At 39.5% G+C, this 13521-nt stretch overlaps 1 protein-coding gene across 2 annotated transcripts in view; it reads left to right on the top strand.

Moving 5' to 3' along the window:
• cd2ap (CD2-associated protein) overlaps nt 1-13521 on the top strand; it is a 51738-nt gene that overhangs the window by 22995 nt on the left and 15222 nt on the right. For both annotated transcript variants that reach the window (XM_056405068.1, XM_056405067.1), the window contains exons 7-14: nt 831-918; nt 1361-1455; nt 3083-3181; nt 4162-4215; nt 7398-7434; nt 8764-8826; nt 12739-12889; nt 13129-13238. In XM_056405068.1, coding sequence (XP_056261043.1) covers nt 831-918; nt 1361-1455; nt 3083-3181; nt 4162-4215; nt 7398-7434; nt 8764-8826; nt 12739-12889; nt 13129-13238 — 697 coding nt within the window. The remainder of the gene's footprint in view (nt 1-830; nt 919-1360; nt 1456-3082; nt 3182-4161; nt 4216-7397; nt 7435-8763; nt 8827-12738; nt 12890-13128; nt 13239-13521) is intronic.

Here is a 13521-nt window from a genome sequence, read left to right as displayed (position 1 = left end):
TTGCAAACAATGAAGTGAAGATCATGCTGTGTGGGTCATCAGCTGCTCAATCTTGCATTTTGCCATTAACAAACAAGACACATGAAAGAATGGAGCCCAGTGGTTCACTGATTTAACACACTGACAAACAACAAATAACAACACAGGCTCAGTTTAGCTCTGATCTGAAACACTTCCCTTTCTTCCCATCTCTCTCTCTCTCCTCTTCCCAACAGCCCTCACACTCTGGTTCACCACTTACACGGCTTCCTTCACTCTCCTCCACTCCTCACATGCCACCACGTCGCATGCTCTCACACTCTCCCTTTCACAACCTCAGGTGTCTTCATTTGGCCTCGACCAGCTCACATAATCCACTTACCCCAGCAGTAGAAATATCAAAGACATGCAGCATCCTTCTTTTGACATTATCATTTTATTATTTATTTTTTTACGTTTTTGATCATTTTCTATCACACAGAAAAGTTCTGTTTTGTACTTTTAAAGAAGTTAAGTTCAAAACTAACATATCCCTTTTCATTTTTAGCTTCTTAATTGCCATATAACTCTTTTTTTTTTCTTTTTTTTGTGACTTGCTCATCATCATTTGCTGCAGAAAAGATCCAAGCCCTCTCTATGTTTCACTCTTTACTTGCTCTTTCAGTTATATTTCTTTCAATTAACAGCATTATTTATACTCATTTATACTTAATCACAGAGCCACGATCAGATGATTCAACTCATTCAGCTCTGACGCAAGCCGTCTCATTGACAGGACTCCTCTACATGAGGCCATATATCCACCCATATCCAATGAATCATTTCCATATGTATGGTTTGCTTCATTTTAGCCAGTCCCATCATTACCATCTGCTGCAAAGCCCGCCCATCCCAACACGACAGACTTGCAGAGAGCAGACGCAGACAGCAAATCCAAAGGTAAAAGACTATAAAAGTGCTGAAAAGGATGGTTTGACATGTGGAAAGTGTATTTAACGTCATCAGGTCATGACTGTGAGAGAAAAACTGTTTTCTCTGCTTGTCCTGTTTACGTGCTTGAAGTTGTTGTGCTAGCTTTGTTAGCCTTATTTACATCTGTCATTAGTTACAGCTCCACTGTCTGAAAACCCTGTGTCACAGTTGTCACAGGGTTGTTTATGTGTTCGGCAGACAGGATGTACTGACTTTCAGATACACCAGTTTTAAGCTAAACCAAGATCTGGCTTGTGTATGCGCATTTGTGCTTGTGCTAGCATAGTCGAATAATAGCTTCGTATACTTACATGTAGCATGCGGATGTTTTCCCTTTGTGCATTTGCACGTAAACCCCCTGTGATCTGTGTATCCACAGTAATAGATGCCAATATTCTGCTTTCCCCAGCTAAAGAGTACTGCAAGGTCACATTTGCTTTCGAGGCCACGAACGAGGACGAGCTGAGCCTGAAGGAGGGTGATATCATCCACATCCTGAGCAAGGTAAGCTTCCAGTCCTTTATGCATTGAAATGGTGAAACCAGAGAAGTTTTACTAGCTGAACTAACCTGATAGATTGGTTGTTGTGGGTGGTAGTTGTGTTGAAGGTCGTTTAACAAGAGTCTCTGCCATTGTTGTGTTTACAAGACAAGAAGTCTTATTAGCAACTTCCTCAGTGTAACGACGAGACAGGACGGGCTGGAGTTAACTGGTTAGCATGCTAACTTAAGAAGAAGAAAAGAAGTGATGGATATAGAAGTAAAACAAGAGTTAAAGTTCCACCGCTGGAGACAGCTTTGGATGAGTAAAGGAATGAATTTTGATGCTGAAATGCTAACGTTGGCTATGTAGTGATAGCATTTATGTACATTTTTTAATTCATTTTTTCCCTCACGAGTCTACACTCAATACCCCCATAACGACAAAGCAAAAACAGAATTTTAGAAATTTTTATAAATAAATAAAAAGAGGAAATATCACATTGACAGAAGTGCTCAGAACCTTTATCAGTACTTACTTGAAGCTTGTTCAACTAAGTTCTGAGAGGTTTGGCAGAGAGTGCAGCCTCGAGTCTTCTTGGGTATTACGCAAAACAAGATTTGCACATCTGGATTTGGGGATTTTCTCCTTCTCTACAGATCCTCTCGAGCTCTGTCAGCTTGGATGTGGACAGCCAGATAAAGCTTAGATAAAGGTCGCAGGTTAGATTTTGTGTCATTGGAAAATCAACGGAACAGACTTTTTTAATTAACAGAAAATACCTGCTCTGATCATACAAGTGACTACACTAAAACAAAACATATGTTGAAGTTTCAAAACTGGCTCAAAGTAAATGCACACGGTGTTGCAACAGTTTTTGACCGATTTCCGGCGTTCGTCTTCGAGTTACTGTGTGGCCCTCGGTGTGTGTGTGTCTGACGTGGTGATGGCTGTTTGTGCAGACTGAGAGAGAGGAACCTTTTCCCTACAGAGTCAGACGTGTTCCAAGAAGACGGCAGTAACCTGTCACTCACTAATCACCTCGCATGTCTTCATTTCCTTCTTTCACACTTTCACACTTGTTGATTTACAAACAATGGTGTGATTGCCGTGTAGCAGGAGAGGGCTTTGTTCTACTCTTCATCATTTCAGTTTTGTTATCTGACTTGAATGTGCATAGTTAGTAGCTATGATCTTTCTGTCACACCTCCAGGTTTTTGAAGGGGCCCCTTTAGCTTTAGCTGTCTCAGTTGACTGATTTAATCCTGTTGTAGAGTCTTACAACAATCCATTACAAGGCAACCAGCTAACTCAAACATCCAGAGACTGGCTCAGCTCTTTAAGAATGACTCTTGAGTATGCTGACTCTGATATTTGATGGCAGGAGAATTGTGACACATAACCTCAATTCATTCAGTTTCACTGGCCAGAGGTTTTCTGTAAAGCTACCACCATCTAGTGGCGACTGTACAGAAATGCATGTAAAATGACCAGTAGCGCTAAAGTGTTTGTTTTTACAGTGGAGCTTTTATTGGCTTTGACTTTAAAAGGTGCAAAATAAAGAGACAACAAGGAGATAAAAGAGAGATAATAAGATTATCAGACAGCCACCATTCACTCTTTTTTTCTTCTTCTATTGCTTGTCTCACAGGACACAGGAGAGCCTGGCTGGTGGCGAGGGGAGGTCGGTGGCGCAGAAGGCGTCTTTCCTGACAACTTTGTGGTCATGGTTCCTGAGGCAGAGAAAGAGGTGAGATCATAGAAGGAATAAAATGAACATATTGGCATTTATTGTGAAAACTGAGTCATTGCTTTTTTTCTCAAGCAAAAAATACCAAACATTACAGCAGTAGAACTGCGGTTCCAATCTCTAGGACTTGTTGGTTTTCTTTGTTTTATGACTGTCTTTGGGTTTTGAACTGTTGGTCAACAATTCAAAACAATTTAATGATCACCATTGCGTGTTGCTGGAAAGTGTATAAATGTATTTATTCCCACATAATTACTTGTTTTTAAAAATGAATCAATTGCAGTTTAATGTAGAAGTCTTAAAGATGTTGTTTGGTGTATTTGACTCATGGTAAGAGATAAAAACCAGTCACACACACACATACACACGTATAAAAGATTCATATTTAAATACATTTTTTATTCTTTTAATGATGAAAATCTTGTTTTTTTTTCACTTTTATCAGTTAAAAAGCTCAAACACTCTGTATTGTGATTAAATGTCTGGCAAAAGTTAAAGTGGAGGTGAACTGGAACATCTTAACGGAGATAAATATTACTTAACTAAAAAGAGGAACTAAAACAAATAATATATTTTACAGTAGGAGATGAGAGATTAATCCACAAAAAATGCTGGTTTTATCTCAGCTCTCACATCTACAATGCGAGAAATCCTGCTTGATTTCTCATGAAGGCTTTTTCCACATTGGTGCTACGGCCTCTTGATAATCAGCCAGATGCCTTTTATGTTAAAGGAGCTTATCGTTAAGAAGTGTCTCCCAGGCATCTATAACGATCATTGAAGACGGCCTCCAGATCGCGTTTAAAAGTGCTCGAGCTGACTGTGTCAATTCTGTTTAGTCTTAACTGATTTCTCATCCCCACTCTCTTTCATGCTCCTGTGAGGGACATTAAAGCCCTCCGAGGTGTCCTTAAAGGAAGTGATTTGGAGGTATTGTACAGATTACGTGCTTGATTATATTCCCTGTGTTCATCTTTCAGACTCCAATGTCGAGAGGGTCAGTGAAATCATCACCTAAGCAGGAGTCGGAGGAGGTAAGCGAGCTGTGCCCTTGATGAAAGAAGATGTTTGTTCTCCTGCTGCCGTGTAACACATTTTGATCACACACTTTGACAGACAGTGGATAAATACCTGAGGGAGTCCCGTCCTCTGCCATAGCAACAGATCAGACTCACTGGTTTTAGTTTGGGAACTAGTTTAGACAAATATTTATTTGTTATAGTCAAATTTTAGTCATTGGATTTTTGTCCGAGGAAATCTAAAGACATAGAGGATGATTTATATTCATCATTCCCTCCGATGGCAACACGAAAAGATAGCCGACTGAAAGTAACTCAAACGTTACATCCACGTCCACAGCACTTTAAGTTACAGTAAAGCTCCGGTAACTTACCTTTTCATGGACGTTCACATGCTTTCTGCACGTTTTTATAGTTTTTCCAGCTGTTTTGTTGCTGCTTAACTCTCAGTGGATTGCACAAGAAATCTACTCCATAAATCGGTTTCTTCAAAAACGTGGTGACATCACATCGAGTTACTGACTGAAACAGACCGAAGTTAAAACGCTTCATATTAAAGGTCAAGCAACTACATCAACGGTTTTGTAAGTCCAGAGCTGCGGTGTGTGACTCTGCAGAGGAACGCAGGTTGTTGAGTAAGACTTTGAATTAAAACCACAATTAGTTAATTTTTCCACTTTTTAATTATTGATGAAATATGTGAGACATTGTGTCTCATTTTGGTCGTGAACAAAGATCATCAATGAATATTTTTCATCATAGTTTTCCTTGACAAAGTTAACACTGATGAAAATCCACCCTGGATTTTCTCCAAACTTTTCACTTTACAGTTTCAAACTTTTAGTCTTCAGGAACAACCAACGCCGACTCAGGTGACAACACCTGAAGCAGTTTATCAGATCTCACACAGCTCCTTCTGGAACATAGAAATGTGTGTTTTTTTTTTTTAGGTGAGCTGCAGAGTCTGAACTGTGTTGTGCAGGAGAAATAACTCTGAGCACACGGATTAAACCCAGCCAGACGGAGTGGAGACCTTTGCCTGGTTACTCAGGTCTGAAGAAGGAAGAGTCCTGGTTCCAAACTTCTTCAAATTCAAAATTACTGCGAACACTCGGAGCTTTAGAAATAGTTCTGGTCTGAGTTTTACATCGTTGATGTTTAATACATTTGCAAGATATTCAAAAAATAGGTTTTCACTTTGTCTTTATGGGTTGTCGAGTGTAGTTTGATGGACAGAATGTTTATCCATATACAGTTGAATCTGAAACACAATAAAGTGGGCAAAAATCTGAAGCCGATGAAACCCATTTGAGAGGCAGATTGATAAACACTCGTCAAATGTTCGTAAACAGAAAAGAGACTCAAACAAACCTTGGCCTTCCCTCCGTCTGTTCTTTCTTACTTCATAACATCCAATGCAGAGATGACATCAGTTTCCATATTCTTGCATGAGATGATTTTCCATGTTTGGTTTGTTCAGACTCTGTAGGCTGCACACACAGTTGAATACAGTGACATGAAACCTCAAGGATACCGTGAGGTTATCTTCATTCATTAGTTGTGAGACCCTCAATTTAATCTTATTTAATGCTTATCAGAATTCATTTATTCAAGCTGTCACACTTCACACTGATCTCATTCAGTGAGAACGAACACTCTGTACACAAGACATCCTCCTGATAAAAAAGAAATAATCAAAAGTGTTTGTTTATAAAGGTGTGAAATAAAACCCTCTGGCAGGATGACATTTAATTGGAAAAAAAAAAAGTGTAACACCCACAGGGGTTATACAACAGGATTGGATTGTAAATGACTTGCTAACTTAATGGCTGTCAGTAGTCAGTGCACCATCCCTGATTATTCAGCTGACTCCATTTCACTCTAATGGATATTGATGAAGATGATAATGTACATTCATTAAATAGAAAAAAAAAAGCAGGCAGTCGCACAGTCTACGTGAATGTTATAGGAAGAAAAAATGTTTAAACTGTAGTGTTTAATGCAACACCCTTACAATAGATATTAGCTTTGTGAAGCATTACATGTTCAGTTTTGGTTGAAACTATGTGGAGAGGATGTTCGCAGCTCTCCTGCTGTTACAGCTACAAAGAGAAGCTGATGCTGCAAACGTCTGTTTTTGCTTCGTCATTGTGGGTTATTGAGTGTAGATTGATGAGAGAAACATGAATTTGAAGGATTGCAACATACCAAAATGTGAAAAAGTGATGGAGCCTGAACAGATTATGAATGCACCTGTAGCTGTTACCCTGGAAACCAAGTTTTGATAAGGAGATGAGCCAAGGACTGGGAGCTGACAGTCCTCAGTGAGATCAGTCATGAGAAAAAGATGTTTCAGCTTGGATACGATTTTTTTATTTTTTATTTCTATATTTATTTATTCGAGACCTCAGCGCCCTGAATGTTTTGGGCCAAGAAGGTGTTCGGCTGTACGTGACCCACAGAGATGAACAGAGACGTTATTCTGTCATTGGTTACACAAACACAAATGTGTTAGACCACAAAGCAAAAGCAGCTCATTTACTGGAAGAAACTGAACTTTCTTCAAGTTAGAATCTGTGCTTAAAGTGCAGACTGTCAGTTTCTGTTTCCATGCAGTGTTACAGCTGAAATCACTTTACAATTGATTTAAAAAAAAAAACAAAAAAAAAACATACATTTTTAGTATTGAATTGGCACAAATCAGATTCAACTGACAACCATTTTGTCAAATTGAAAAGCAGTGGAAGTGTGTTTTTCTAGTATGATGTACAATATTTATGATCAATAATGATGTTACATTAGCAAAGTTCTGATTGGTGTTCATTGGATTATTAAACTGAAGCGTAATCGAGTGTGATTTTAAAATGATACAAAAAGCTAAAAGATGTACACACATGATTTGGACAACATGATTGGCTCTTTATATTATTAATTAATTGTAGCGTCTCCTCTATATATATAAAATTCCTTACTTTGTTTTCTTCCCTTGCCATAAAAGGTTTGCGTTCTCGTATTTAATCGTGGATGTTATTAGATTTTCTCATTGAGACCAAACCTAATTTGTTGTCCGTCTTCTCCTTCCCATCAGGTTGAGGTTTATGTAATTGAGATAATAGATGCCAGTGTACGTTAATGAGTCATCATCCACTTTGATGTAACTCTGACCTATTTTTCTTCTCTCTTTCTTCGCTTCTCAGAAACCAAAGAAGCCACCTCCACCATCAAAAAGCATAGGTAAAGAACACCTTACACCCTCACCTCATTAAACGCTATCAGCGCAGGAGTAAAGAGTGTGAAGAGGGAAGGGCAACGGATCCTGCAGTCAAACACTCTCCGACAAAAACACACTTCATTTTGAATGCTTCTGCTTTATATTCAGCAGAACACAGTAAGACTAATGTATGTAATTAAAGATAAGACTTAAGACTGAGATCTGAGTAGTAGAATGCATTTCTGTTACACAGAGAAAAGTCCCATAAAACACATATTATCTCATTCACATGCTTGGTTGCATGTCTCTGGCTCAGTGTAGTAATGTCAATTTAAAATGGGTCGGACAAGCTTATTGTGTAAGGTGGAGTGATGATCCCTCCAGATCCTGAACGGCCTTTTAACATGATTGGGAATTAAAAAAAAAAAAAAAAACTATTAAAGGAAACGTGAATATCTGATGTTTGCTCCATGCAAAGAGTGTGACATTTTCCTTTTTAAATATCACAGCCAAGTCACGCTAATTAGAGGTTTCTGCAGGTTTCACCAAGTTAAATTTAAACATTGTTAAGACCTTTTTAACAACCACACAGAATTTAGTTTAATGGATTTTTCACAATCATACAGCAGAGATTAAATACTCTAGATTTATTATTATTAATTATCTCCTTTGAGTTGTGATTCAACCTGATACTGGTGAGGAATTTCCAAGGAAACTCCTCTAACCAAGTCAAAGGCATCATCGTCTTCACATTTAGAGCAGGTTCAGCGTTTGGGTAAAAGTCGTAGTGCTTGGTATCAGCACCAAGATCTACAGTTTGCAGAATGCACTCTTCTTCTCCTGTCTGCACAGGAAGTAACACAGAATTTGCACCCGTTGTGGTGTGTGTGTGTGTGTGTCTGTGTGTGTGTGTCTGTGTGTGTGTGTCTGTGTGTGTGTGTGTGTGTCTGCCTGCATCTGCTTCTGAGACATACATCAGTGAATATGTGCACAACTTCCTGCCTGTGTTGAGATTCTTAAACATACTGTACGTCTCAAAGCAACAACACTACAAATGAATTAACACAAATATACACGAACAGTGATGAAGATGAAAGTGGATCAATATGTTTGTAATATGTCTGTCTCTCAATATCTGGTAGAGGGCACTGTGTGCGTATGCATGCATGTGTGTGTGTGTGCACGTGTGTGTGTGAGTGTCAGAGAGGTGAGGTAGTTTTTTTCTTTTTTTTTTTTTTCTTGTAATTGTTCTTGTGAAAGTGTGTGTTCCCTCTTGTCGTCTGTTGAGTCTTGAGTCCGTCGAGTGAGACTGACAGAGGTGACTGTTCTCTGGACCATGTTTCGTTTCTCAGGTCCCAAACCGGAGGTTCCCAGTGCCGACAGGAAACCCCATCCCATCAGGACAGAGGACAGAGGTACAGTCGCACTCTCCTCTCCTTAACTTTCATTTAGCCGATTTCCCTTTTCATCCTCCCAGTCTCCTCTCATCCTCTCATTTCCTTACTGTAACAGGTTTTCCTCCATTTCACACATTAAGCAGAAGTGGAACTTTTCTTCTGTGGAAGCTCACACTGCCGCCCCTCCAGGTTTTTTCTGGAGTGAGGAGCAGAGCTGACAGTCAGATTAAGACAGTATAGTCTCTTACTCAAGAAGCTGTTGCTGTTGCCCTCTTCCTCTTTACTGCCATTGGCTCATGCGTGACTGTTCTGAGAATTACATTTCTGTGCGTTGTGGGCTGTTTGCAGAAATGTTAGTTTAAAGAGCAGAAACCACACATTAAAATGTTTGAACGTGCAGCATGAAAACTCCTCGAGAGCTGAAACTTTGTTTGGATTAAATACATTACGTTTTAGATATATTACTCTGCTTTGACAGTCATGCATTTTTCTTGCAGATTGCTCAGTATCTCTGGTGTTAGAGTAAACTCAGCCTGCAGTCCAAAGTGTAGGATAAGCTGGAAAGCTATCAGGGAAAGAAAAAGAAAACTGTCTCAGAGCAAGGAAAGAAATCAGAAATCCTTCCCTCCCTTTCCTCGTGAAGCCCTTAAACTGTAAATACAAGTGGAACGTTTGTTTCCTGTTTGGGATCCAGTTAAAGACAAGTTGAGAAAAGACTGACAGTCCTTTTCTGATGCTGATGAGTGACCGTACTGACCAGCACAATTCTGAGAGTTTTATTTCCACCAAAACTGTCATAGTGGTTCCTTATCAGTGTTTCTTCTTTTGTTTTTTTTTGTTGTTGTATTTTTGTTTTTTTTGCTCCATCTAACTTCTGCTTCCGCTTTGGTTGTTGTGCTTGTAGTTTTAAGAATTCGTTGTCACTCATGCCTGACTCTCCTCAACAAGAGACGTTCAGAGTTCTCAGTCTTCAGCTTTCTTCACTTTCTCAAACCAGGCCTTTTTTTTTTTTTTTAAGCATATTTTGCTAATTATTTTCAGATATTTTACTGATAACTTTAGGTTATTTACTCAATTAAATTATATTTTGGGGACATTTTACTCATCATTTTTGTATACTTTTGTCATTTTACTATTTTTGTATATTTCTTAATTGCTCTAAAACTACGAGAAAATAGAAACGGGGAGGAAAATGAATCATTAACAGTTAGTGGTGACTAGTGGCTGCTCTGTGATTGCAGGAAACATTCATACCTGAGTTCAGTCTGTTTTCCTTGTAACCACATCACATGTTGAAGCTTTGTCAAGTCGTTCATGGTTATAAGACAATGTGGTCTCAGTACAGTTTCTATGTTACTGAGCCACACACAGGAAATGAGCTGTGTGTGTGTGTGTGTGTGCGCGCATGTGCACGCTTGCATGTGCAAGAAATTACCTAAACTGCTGAGTCAGTGTTGTATCTTTTGCACCTCACAGTTTTGAATTGTCTGTTTAGAGTTCAGTTTGGCGATAATGAGCTTTGTTAATCGAAATGAAAACTGATCAATAATAGAACAGTAATAGTTATAATTATGTCACAACTTGTGAACATTTAGTGTTCCTGGAGAAAAGATAATTACATGATGAATATGAAAACAATGTGTATAATAATATAATAATAACAAAGGCGTAACAAAGCAAGTACACTGAGGATGTTTTCTCAGTTTTCTCTTCACAGTTCAGTTATTTTGTCATTTTATCGACTAAATGTATGAGACCAGTTTCCCACAAATGAACGGCGAAGTGGTGTCAGACCTTTGACCCCTCTGTACGTCACAGTATCGTATCATTATTTGAATTTTCTAGGTGCATCCATCATTCAGAGCAGTTAAATATCCACTAACGTGTTTCAGCCCAGCAGCTATTAAAGCTCAGTGTCAGTGTAGCGTGTGAATCTTTATTTATAAATTTCACTATTCTTTAATGTCATGTTAAACTGGCAGCGCAGGCGATTGTCACTTAGAGTCATTTGAGAAGAGTTTATCTCCACATATTAAACGAGTTCATGCTAATTCACATGCAAAACACACACGCAGCATCAAGAGCATAAACATCATACAAGTATCTGATTTGACTGAGAGCGACATTAAACTTAGTTTAGACTTTAAACTTTAACTTCAACTTTCTCATTGAAAACAAGTGAGAGTTCATCGGGTTGATAAAGTATCAGTCAATCTAAACATGCTTGTCTCGTTACTGTACGATATCTTTTTATTTCTGACACATTATAGGAGTTTTTTAGTTTTTGTTTTAGTATAAATATAAAAATAGCAGACAGATTCCAAGCCAACTACAAACAGTGACAGCGCTGAAATATAACATCTTACAGTGAGGGGGCAGGGGGATCAGCATCACCTCCTCCAGGTCACCTAGCGACGGAACAGTCATTTCTGCAGCTCTGTCACTTTTGCACACTTGAGTATCTGTTTTTTTCTCTCATACACGAAATAAACCAGAAACCCTCCCCCTCACCGCGGCGCCCGCAGGGTTCGATGTTGGCACCCTCAGATTGGTCTTTCACATATCTGCTCTAACCTTTTCTGACACACTCAAGTGTTAGTCACAAAGTGCAAATGCATGTGGCTCGCACTTCTGCTCCTTCATTTTTTTATTAATTTTTTATTTTTTTGCATGCAAGGCTTCACTTCAGTAATTGCTGTTATTATCGCCAGTCCGCTGGCTCCAACGCGTTCGACGTCTCTGTCCTCTTTCTTCCTTTGTTTATGTCTGTTGCTTTTTCATCCCCTCTGCCTCTGCAGTCTCGTTCGTTACACCGGCCTCCGCTTCCTCTTTTCTCTCCTCCACTTGTTTCCTAGCAGGTCCTCGGGGACGTGAGGTCTCGCAGTCCCACAAGTCTTACTTAAGTTCAGTGAGAAGGGACCAGCAGTTAAACAGGCGGTGAAGACTTCACACTTCAGCTGTGTTGTGGAAAAAACAGCCAATTACTGCACCAGCTGAAAATTACATTAGAAAAATATTGTGTAACACTTGCTGAGTAAACTGTATCTGACTTCTTTTAAATATGTGAAAAACACTTATAACCAGTTAAAGAAAAGTAACCCTATAAAATAATCTCATTTTTAAATTGAGTTAATTAAGCAGCCTGTTGGCTTTTCTTCTTCTAACCTCAAAGAGAGCCACTAATTGACAATTACTAAAATGCAATAATCAGCAATCTTCCCTTATAATGGTCTAAAACCTTTTCCTGTGACGCACTCGTTGGTCTCCTAATCGCTCCGCACAGATTTGATGTTTTCCTCTGACTGTTTTTCACCTCCTCAGTCGACCAGAAGCTTCATTAGACATTTAAATCACATGCTCGCGATTCATACGTGAAGCAAAGCTGAACGTCTACGCAGTGTTCAGACTGTGGGCAAACCTGGATGATGGACGATTTGAGAGGTTCATTGTTGTCATTTTTGTGCAGCCCCAGATGTTTTTGAACAGTCAGCTCGTGTATTTCTCTTGTGCCGCTGCAGCGCTTCATGATTTGAGGATATTGTGAAAGTTTCTAATGGTTCATCATCGCCCACATACTGGTTGTTTCCATTCAGAACAAAATGTCATTGTCGGGTAAATGAGGTAACGGCTGATTATTGACTAAAAGTTCAGCTGTGTTCATTTCAGCTCAGCACAAAAACAAAACAAAGACTTTCTGTGACTCAGACTAAAAATTATTTACTTCAGTCACCTTCAGCAGGAAGGTGAAATTTAGTCTCGTCAGTTTAACTGTTATATTTCTTGTTGAGGATATAGTCTCTCTCTCTCTCTCTGTGCTTCTTCCTCCTCTCTCTGCCACGTCTCCTCTCTCACGTCATTCACTGTTTTCCCATCATTTTGACCACCTTCTCCTTTCCAACCCTCCTCTCAACTCTTCTCCCTCTGTTTCAGTTGACAAGCCCACGCCAGATCACAAACCATCCAAGCCTGCAGCGCCAGTGGTCCCACCCAAGAAGCCGATCCCCCCTCCAGGGAAAGGCAGACAGGGAAGCATACCACCAAAGAGGCCCGACAAGCCTCTCGCTCCCTCGCCAAACCTCAAGTAAGTCCCCGTGTAAGACTCTGTGTCTCTCAGTCTATCACCTCTCCATCCATGCAGCGTGTTTGTTCATCTATTAAAGCACTACTGATGTTTTAAACAACACCTGTCCTTTTCTGTCCAAACAGTCTTCTATAACAAAGACAGGAAATAGTATCCTGTAAAGAGAGTTCACTCATTTCCTGTGGTTTCTTGTGGATTTGGTAAATGTTTTGATCGTTTATCTTTTCTTTTAACTGCAGGCACAATGGAGAGGTGCCTTCCACACGACCAAAGTCCGACTTTGAGCCATTATTGCCCAACAAACCCAAAACACTGTCTGGAGACTGGGGGGAGAAGTCCTCTGATATGGGTACGTACAGCGCAAACGATTTCAAACTACAGTCTAAACCCTGGATAATGGAGGAGTTTCTTTTTGCTCTACATCTTTATTGTCATAATTTTTTATCAAGAATGAGCTGCATTCAGGTATAGAATTAGTTTTCTTCTCACCTTGACCACTGGAAAAGCTTTTCAGTTTCTTGTCTTTTGGCCACAAGCTGCCGACGAACGAGTTCCCCAAATGACGTTTCCTGTAACAGTGAACAACCTCTGTGAGTGACGGCTCGCAGACACTGAAAAGAATGAGTCTTATC

This window comes from Seriola aureovittata, chromosome 19 (assembly GCF_021018895.1).
Source record: "Seriola aureovittata isolate HTS-2021-v1 ecotype China chromosome 19, ASM2101889v1, whole genome shotgun sequence".
Lineage (NCBI taxonomy): Eukaryota > Metazoa > Chordata > Actinopteri > Carangiformes > Carangidae > Seriola > Seriola aureovittata.
Note: the sequence above shows the minus strand (reverse complement) of the source record. Positions and strands in the feature narration are given on the sequence as shown.